The following is a 9128-nucleotide window of genomic DNA, read 5'->3' on the forward strand; positions in this document are numbered from 1 at the left end:
CAACTCACCCCTCATAACTACATAATTGGCTTTATTTAAGTTTAAGACTCTAGTTTCTGACTTAAGTACATCACTCTCAATCTCAATGTGAAATTCTATCATATTGTGAGCACTCTTCCCCACCTACTCTCTACATACTTGCACTTTAAAAAAATTCTTTTTTGGGATGTGGGCGTCGCTGGCAAGACCAGCATTTATTGCCCATCCCTAATTGTCCTTGAGAAGGTGGTGGTGAGCTGCCTTCTTGAACTGCTGCAGTCCATCTGATGAAGATTCTCCCACAGTGCTGTTAGGAAGGGAGTTCCGGATTTTGACCCAGCAACGATGAAGGAACGGCGATATATTTCCAAGTCGGGCTGGTGTGTAACTTGGAGGGGAACATGCAGGTGGTGTTGTTCCCATGGAATTCTCCAACACTGGCCTAACTAATATCTTGTTCAAATTCAATATTGCTTCCTTGGTCTTTATATTCCATGCTCCTACGTATGAAATCCAGAATCTCATTTGCCTTTTTATGTCCTTTTATGCCTGCAATCTCACTTTTATACACCTAGCACTGCTCTCGATAGACTTACATTTCACTGTTCTTACTCCCCTCACTTCTACCTCCCCCAACCAAAATAATGTACTACTTCACATTACTCTGCATTCTTCAATCCATTTGCCACCTTATCTGCCCATTTTGGGAACCTGCCTATGACAATTGGCCACACCTATAATTTGGTATCAGCAAACTTCAATATCATTCTTACTGTGCCTATGTCTTAATCATTTATATAACTGGAATACAGTTATCCACTGTAGAAAAAGTGGATGATGAAACTACAGAATTCTTTATTGCACAAGAAATGGATTCTTGGTACAATTCAAATTTTAAACTCTCCTGGTCTCTAGTTGTGCTATCGTCCATCGCTACAACTAATAAAAAATATGCTCAATAGTCTCACTAGAGCCCCTCTGTTACAATGGCTAGGTACAGATTACACTACATACAACCATTACTCTCAGTTCCATTTTCTAAAATTCATACCATATTATATACATTTGGGTTTTCAGTCATTCTTATGTTATTTTTACAGGTTTTTTTAAAACACTAAAACTCAAAGGGCTCCCATTTTTTGTTTTACCATCTATTTGGTTTTCAAAATAAAGAGTATTTTCTACTCAAATGCCACGTCTTTGTCTCTCTAAAAGATCTGATTGAATGGCGGAGCAGCCTCGAGGGGCCGTGCGGCCCACTTCTGCTCCTGTTTCTTATGTTCTTATGAATGCATTAAATTATCCACAAAAGGCCTATAATTAAAGCTAGATATCCGTGTAGAAAGAATATTGTAATAAGAGAGTGTTTTCTCACTTGTTAAAGCACATCATTCTGATGAATGAGGAAATGACCACCACCCAGGGCTGAATTATGACACCAGACAGGCAGGATAATGAAGCTCATTCCAGGAGCCAATCCCCAATATCTCACAACTTTGTAGTGCCCTGCTCCATGCCCACCGCGCCAGCCATTTTTTTTATATCTGCAAAATATAGACATCTGAATTCACAATATAATCATATGCAAATCTGCATATCCTCATCCACCTATTCTATGAAATTAACATATCTGAATCCATCTCCCAGGTTTTGGCTTTGTTTTGAGATCGTTTCATAGCAACATCAAGAACACTCGCAACAGTTGTTCCTAGATATTGTACATCTTCTGAAGGCCACTTAAAGCAGAAGTTCCTCTTAATACAAAATTCACATTTTTACATTTTGCAGTTTTGGTAAATAGATCTTACATCAGCAAGTGCTTCCATTAAATGAATTTTAAATGTGGGGGCAGGGGAGGGGGGGAAAAGTAATTTTATTTAAAAATTACAGTTCTAAAATAGAGACTTCAAGCTGTAAACTGAGTGACTATCAAATGGAAAAAATATCTTCTTTGTCTTTGGGACTTATTTTAATATGACTAGTATTCTAAGGAATTTCAACATGGAAAAGGTTGGGGAAAAAAATCAGTGCTCATCACACAGCTATTTCATGATCCACTGCTCAGACCTATTTATCCATCATCCAAGGGTAGGATCAATTCTAATTTTCCAGTCTGCCATACCAGCCAATAACTGCATTACCAATAAATGTCCTGAACCCACCAATGCTAGGTTAAGCTCTAGACAAGGGTTGAATAGATAGATTTTACAAATCATCACAAATGGGTTCCTAGGAGTACTGAAAATGGCCATTCCTATGGTGCATGAGACAATCAATACTTAGCCCCTTCACATCTCCAGCAAGTGCTCGAGAGACAAAGACTACAGACATCACCCCATACAGGGTACAAGGAATGCAACAGACCATCTTGAAGTGAGTAAGATGGAGGCTGTCTTTAAGAGGACAAGTTTTACATTAGTCCTAATGGAATTAAATAGGCCCTCTCAAATTGACCATCATATTACTGTTATGAAAACCCCCAAAGGATTTTTCAATTGGAGGATGTCAGATTGCTAAAGTCAACTGCCTGTAATTCACTGACAACCATCTCTATTATTAGTTAGTTTTCAGCTATAGCCAACACCACACTAATGACATTAAGTTTATTCCATGTACTACATTACCTCATACTTCACATGATGCAACAGTTATTTTTAACAAATGATTTTATTTGTTGGGTTACACTTGTCACCCACTCTGTTACAATTGTTAAATGTGTACTAGGCTTTATGATTTTCTGAGAGCACGCATTGTGGTGCCATGCTGAAAACCTCACAAAAGCAACATCAATTGGAGGTCAGTGGCTCCAAGGGATGATGTCAATTCTTTAGAAAATCAGCTTGGTGAATGGTAAAGAGATAGCAGAAGGTTCTATACTTGGGGGCATTTTCTGAATTAGAATGTGTGATTACTTATAATGAAACAATGTATTACAATGTGATAATATTCAGGTATTTTTGTATAGTGTAGACATAAAGAGCAGATATTTAAATGTTAGCGAGGAATTAAGGGAATGGTCCATTTTGGTATGGTGGCAATTGAAGAAAGGGAACAAGTACTTTTAACTTATGAAAATAACAAGTGTTTAAATGTCTTGAATACACTGAACAAGAATACATCATTTAAGGCAATACTCTCCAAGGACTATGCACAATTTGGGCCAGTATGGACACTGCCTAACACAAAATCTCCTGATGCAACCAATATCTTCAAGTAGAGCTCTGTGAAATATGCCCCAACTCCTAGAATAATCAGAATTGACAGCATGTTAACTCAACCGTACAACTATGATCATTTGTGCTGCAACAGATAACTCACCAACACACAGCATCAACTGCACATAAACTATCTTGTTCCACAAAACATTTGATAACGATAACATTTTCAGTCCCATTCCTAAACAGATATGTATTTTTTTCTCTTTAGAAGGAGTTAATAAACACAAATTATTCTTTAGAGTCTTTCCTCATCTACTGCTCTAGGGAAAAATATGTCTTCTAGTCTCTACTCTCATCTGAGGGTGGATAATTTTGTGCTGCTTTAATTCACAAGACTATCCAAGTTAAATAACCGGCCTATGTCTACATTTGCAGTGACTCTCATCATCTTATGGATCCGAATTAGATCCCCACTCAAACTTTTATTTCATGAAAACAAACTCAGTTTTGCATGTCTTTATGACTTCAAAGCCTCAGTCCCCGAACTGTCTACAACACAGCAATTTTTCTGAAGGTAAGGCTTCCAAAATTTGCTAAATGTGGTTTTACCAGAGTTAGGACAGGTCTAAAATAACCCGTATATGCCCATTATTGAATATCCTTTAGATGTACCACTGTACGTGATCCTATTTGGTTTTTAGAAGCTCCTTTTCTGGCTAGGTCTGAAGATTAATCACTTGACAATTGTCTCTTTTTTTTAAATTAAAAAAAATCAATGAAAGCTGTGTGTTTTTTTTAAAAAGTCTTTCGTTTATATTCAGTTAAGTTTAATTAATAATATAATAAAAATCGAGGCATGGCAGGGCACCTCACTCCTATGGAATGCCAATCTTGTGCCATGTGGGAACTCCAGGACGCTTCCCTGTCCTGGACAGCCACAGGTGCAGGAAGTGTCACCAGCTGGAGGAGCTCGAGCTCCTGGTTTCGGAGCTTGAGCAGCGGCTGGCGTCACCGCAGTGCATCTGAGATCTACGTGGATAGCATGTTTCAGGAGGTGGTTATCCCACAGCTTAATAACGTGCAGGCAAAGAGGGACTGGGTGACTGCCAGACACACAAGGAGGACCAGGCAGGTAGTGCAGGATTCCCCTGAGGGCATCTCACTCTTGAACCAGTATTCAGTTCTGAATACCGATGAGGGAGAGGGTTCCCCTGGGCAGTGCAGCCAGAGCCAAGGTCATAGCATCATGGGTGGCTCAGCTGTACCGGGGGGTGGGAGGAGAAAGGTCAAGAGAGCAATAGTGATAGGGGATTCTATAGTTAGGGGAACAGACAGGCATTTCTGTGGCCGAAGATGTGATTTCAGGATGGTATGTTACCTCCCTGGTTCCAGGGTCAAGGATGTCACTGAGCGGCTGCAGAACATTCTGAAGGGGGAGGGTGAACAGCCAGAGGTCGTGGTCCATATCGGTACCAATGACAAAGGTAGCAAGAGGGATGAGGTCCTGCAGGTAGATTTTAAGGAGTTAGGAAAGAGATTAAGAAGCTGGACCTCAAAAGGTAGTAATCTCCAGATTAATCCCAGTGCCACACGCTGGCGAGTACAGAAACTGAAGGATAGAGCAGATGAATGCGTGGCTGGAGAGACGATGCAGGAGGGAGGGCTTCAGATTCCTGGGGCATTGAGACCAGTTCTGGGGGAGGTGGGACATGTACAAGCCAGACGGGTTGCACCTCAGCAAGGCCGGGACCAATATCCTCGCGGGGAGATTTGCTAGTACTGTTGGGGAGGGTTTAAACTAGCTTGGCAGGGGGATGGGAACCTGAGCGTAGATTCAGAAGGGAGAGAAGCAGAGCTGGAAATGGAAGGCAGAAAATTAGTAAGTGAGTTTGGAAGGCAGAGGAAACAAAGGTTAGAAAATAGACAACAAAGGAGTTTGGCAGTGCTCAATGGTATATACCTCAATGCAAGTAGTGAATAAGGCAGATGAGCTAAGAGCACAGATAGACATGTGGAAGTACGATATCTTAGCTATTACTGAAACATGGCTTTAAGAGGGGCAAGAATGGCAGCTCAACATTCCTGGTTAAAGGGTTTTCAGACAAGATAGAGAGAGGGATAAAAAAAAGAGGGGGGAGGTGGCAATGTTGGTTAAAGAAACAATTACAGCTGTGAGGAGGGATGATATGTTAGAAGGATCATCAAATGAGGACATATGGGTTGAGCTAAAGAACAAAAAAGGGGCAATCACACTACTGAGAGTGTACTATAGACCCCCCATACAGTCAGAAGGAGATAGAAGAGCAAATATGTAGGCAAATTTCTGAGAAGTGCAAAAACAATAGGGCAGTAATAGTAGGAGATTTCAACTACCCTATTAATTGGGATACAATCAGTGCAAAAGGAATAAAGAATTCTTAAATTGCATTCAGGAGAAACCTTTTTAGCCAGTACGTAGCAAGCGCAACAAGGGCGGCGGGTGCGTGGCGGGGGCGCGGCGGTAACGGGGAGCAGTTCTGGACTTAGTTTTTGGGAATGAAGCTGGGCAGGTGGAAGGAGTATCAGTGGGAGAGTATTTTGGTGGTAGTGATCATAATTCGGTTAGATTTAGCATAGTTATGGAAAAGGACAAAGATAGAACAGGAGTAAAAGTTCTAAATTGGGGAAAAGCCAATTTTACAAAGCTGAGAAATTATTTAGCAAAAGTCGACTGGAAACAGCTACTTGAAGGTAAATCAGTGTCAGAGCAATGGTAGACATTCAAGGGGTTCAGAGTAAACATGTTCCCACAAAGAAAAAGGGTGGGACTGCCAAATCTAGAGCCCCCAGGATGACATGGAGCATAAAGGGTAAGATAAGGCAAAAAAGGGAAACTTACGTCGGACACCAAGAGCGCAATACTGCACAAAGCCTAGGTGAGTATAGAAAACGCAGGGGTGAAATTAAAAAGGAAATTAGGAAAGCAAAGAGAGGGCATGAAAAAGTACTGGCAAGTAAAATCAAGGAAAACCCAAAAATGTTTTATAAATGAATAAAGAGCAAGAGGATAACTAAGGAAGGAGTAGGGCCTATTACAGACCAAAAAGGTAACCTATGTGTAGAGGCAGAAGATGTGGGTATGGTTCTTAATGAATACTTTGTGTCTGTCTTCACAAAAGAGGGAGATGATGAAGAGATTGTAGTTGAGGAGAAGAAATGTGAAATATTGGATGGGATAAACATAGTGAGAGGAAGTATTAAGGAGTTTAGCTACTTTGAAAGTAGATAAATCGCCAGGCCCGGATGAAATGTATCCCAGGCAGTTAAGAGAAGCAAGGGAGGAAATAGCGGAGGCTCTGACCATCATTTTCCAATCCTCCCTGGCTACAGGCGTGGTGCCGGAGGGTTGGAGGACTGCTAATGTTGTACCATTGTTTAAAAAGGAAGAGATAGACCGAGTAATTATAGGCCAGTCTAACCTTGGTGGTGGGCAAATTATCGGAATCAATTTTGAGGGACAACATAAATCGTCATTTAGAAAGGCACGGGTTAATCAAGGACATGGATTTGATAAGGGAAGGTCGAGTCTGACTAACTTGTTTAAATTTTTTGAGGAGGTAACAAGGAAGGTCGATGAGGGCAACTTGTTTGCTGTAGCGCACATGGATTTTAGCAAGGCTTTTGACAACGTCCCACATGGCAGACTTGTCAAAAATTAAAAGCCCATGGGATCAAAGGGAAAGTGGCTAGTTGGATGCAAAATTGGATCAGTGGCAGGAAGCAAAGTGTAATGGTTGATGGGTGTTTTTGCGACAAGAAGGCTGTTTCCAGTGGGGTTCTGCAAGGCTCAGTACTAGGTCCCTTGCTTTTTGTGGCATATATTAATGATTTGGACTTGAATGTGGGGGGCTTGATCAAGAAGTTTGCAGATGATACAAAAATTGGCCATGTGGTTGATAGTGATGAGGAAAGCTGTAGACTACAGGAAGATATCAATGGACTGGACAGGTGGGCAGAACAGTGGCAAATGGAATTCAATCCGGAAAAGTGTGAGGTAATGCATTTGGGAAGGACAAACAAGGCAAGGGAATACACAATAAATGGGACAATACTGAGACGTGTAGAGGAACAAAGGGACCTTGGAGTGCATGTCCACAGATCCCTGAAGGTAGCAGGACAGGAAGATAAGGTGGTTAAAAAGGCATACGGGATACTTTCCTTTATTAGCTGAGGCATAGAATATAAGAGCAGAGAGGTTATGCTAGAACTGTATAAAACTCTAGTTAGGCCACAGCTTGAGTATTGCGTACAGTTCTGGTCACCACATTACAGCAAAGATGATTGCACTAGCAAAGGTACAGAGGAGATTTATGAGGATGTTGCAAGGGTTGGAGAATTTTAGCTATGATAAAAGATCGGATAGGCCGGGGATGTATTCTTTGGAACAAAGGAGGCTGAGGGGAGATTTAATAGAGGTATATGAAATTATGACAGGATTAGATAGAGTGGATAGGGAGGGCCTATTTCCTTTAGCAGAAGGGTCAGTAACCAGGGGGCATAGATTTAAAGTAATTGGTAGAAGGATTAGAGGGGAGCTGGGGAGAAACTTTTTCACCCAGAGGGTGGTGGGGGTCTGGAACTCACTGCCTTGAAAGGGTGGTAGACACAGAAACCCTCAACTCATTTAAAAAGTACTTGGCCGTGCACTTGAGGTCCCATAACCTACAGGGCTATGGACCTAGTGCTGGAAAGTGGGATTAAACTGGACAACTCTTTTTCCTCATCACTATTTGAATTCTTTTTTCTTTGGACTTTAACAGTTCCGGCTATAGATACACTGTTGAGGTGTTACGATTATGAATGCGTGTACTTTACTGAGTACCTTTGAGGCCTGCTTGTTGGAGATCCCATTTTCTACCAGTTGAGTGCCAACGCCAACAGGCTTGGTTCTCCACATAAATTGTCAACTTGTATCAAACCCTACCATTTATAATAATATTGGAGAAAATGAATTGTTTGTTTTGGAATTTCTCTTTTCTTAGGGGGGGGGGGGGTGGGGGGCAACTGGAAAATGATGGTTGGTCAACTGGAAAATGATGGTTGGTCTCAAAAGGATTTATCCCAAGACTTGTTTGAATAGGTCGAAGAATGAACGAGGAGCCTTGGTTGTTTTTTTTTGGGGGGGGGGGGGTGTTTGTTTGTTTTTTTTACCTTTCCTTTAGCTGGCGGTGCTCCTCGCAGACTCTGCCCAGCTCCACCTGCAGCCGAGCCCGCTCGTTGGCCGTCTTGTCCAGCGCCTTCCTGGCGTCGGCCAGCTCGGTGTCGTAGGCGGAGCGGATGGTGCGGAACTCGGAGCTGTCCGCCTCCTGGCACTCGGTGACTCGCTGCAGCAGCGCCTGGTTCTCGCTCTCCAGCCAGCGGATCCGCTCGATGTAGGCGGCCAGCCGGTCGTTGAGCTGCTGCAGCTCCTCCTTCTCCTGAAGCCGGCTCAGGCGAGTCGGGCTCTGCTTCTGGATGGAGAGCCCACTCTTGGCCGAGCCCTGCCGGCGGGCGGGTGTGGAGGTCCTTAATGCCATTGTCCCCTTTTTATTTTTTATTTTTTTTTTGGGATGGGGAGTGGGGGGAAAAGAAAAGGTTGAGTTTGGGATCAGTTCTGCCACATCAGCTTCGTTGCCTACAACAAATGGGTCAAAATTAAAACACCCGGCTGTCAGTCATGGTATCCAAGGAAAAAGGTCAAGAGTTGCACTTCCACCAAGGTCATCACTGAGCCTCGACTGGACTGAACTCATGCATAGCGATTGGGTAGGTTTATATTGTATCACATGGGCTGGGGTGAAGTGTGGTTGGGTTTATATTTACTGCCAGGCTAAGACTGTTTCAGTATCTGCACCGTTTGAAAGCATTATTCCTAATCTATTTTAAAAAAAAACATCTGTGCAACCATATGCTTAAAACGTTGCCAAGGATAATATTAGTTTACTGGTGGGCAGGCAATAACCCACGTGGTTT

At 42.3% G+C, this 9128-nt stretch overlaps 1 protein-coding gene across 1 annotated transcript in view; it reads right to left on the reverse strand.

Moving 5' to 3' along the window:
- Positions 1-8882, reverse strand: part of LOC137301893 (lamin-B3-like) — a 63294-nt gene extending 54412 nt beyond the window's left edge. Inside the window, exon 1 of the mRNA XM_067971608.1 lies at positions 8328-8882. Within this exon, the coding sequence (XP_067827709.1) occupies positions 8328-8692 (365 nt within the window). The 5' untranslated portion in view covers positions 8693-8882. The remainder of the gene's footprint in view (positions 1-8327) is intronic.
- Positions 8883-9128: the final 246 nt, after the last annotated feature.

Source organism: Heptranchias perlo, chromosome 34 (genome assembly GCF_035084215.1).
Source record: "Heptranchias perlo isolate sHepPer1 chromosome 34, sHepPer1.hap1, whole genome shotgun sequence".
Classification (NCBI taxonomy): domain Eukaryota; kingdom Metazoa; phylum Chordata; class Chondrichthyes; order Hexanchiformes; family Hexanchidae; genus Heptranchias; species Heptranchias perlo.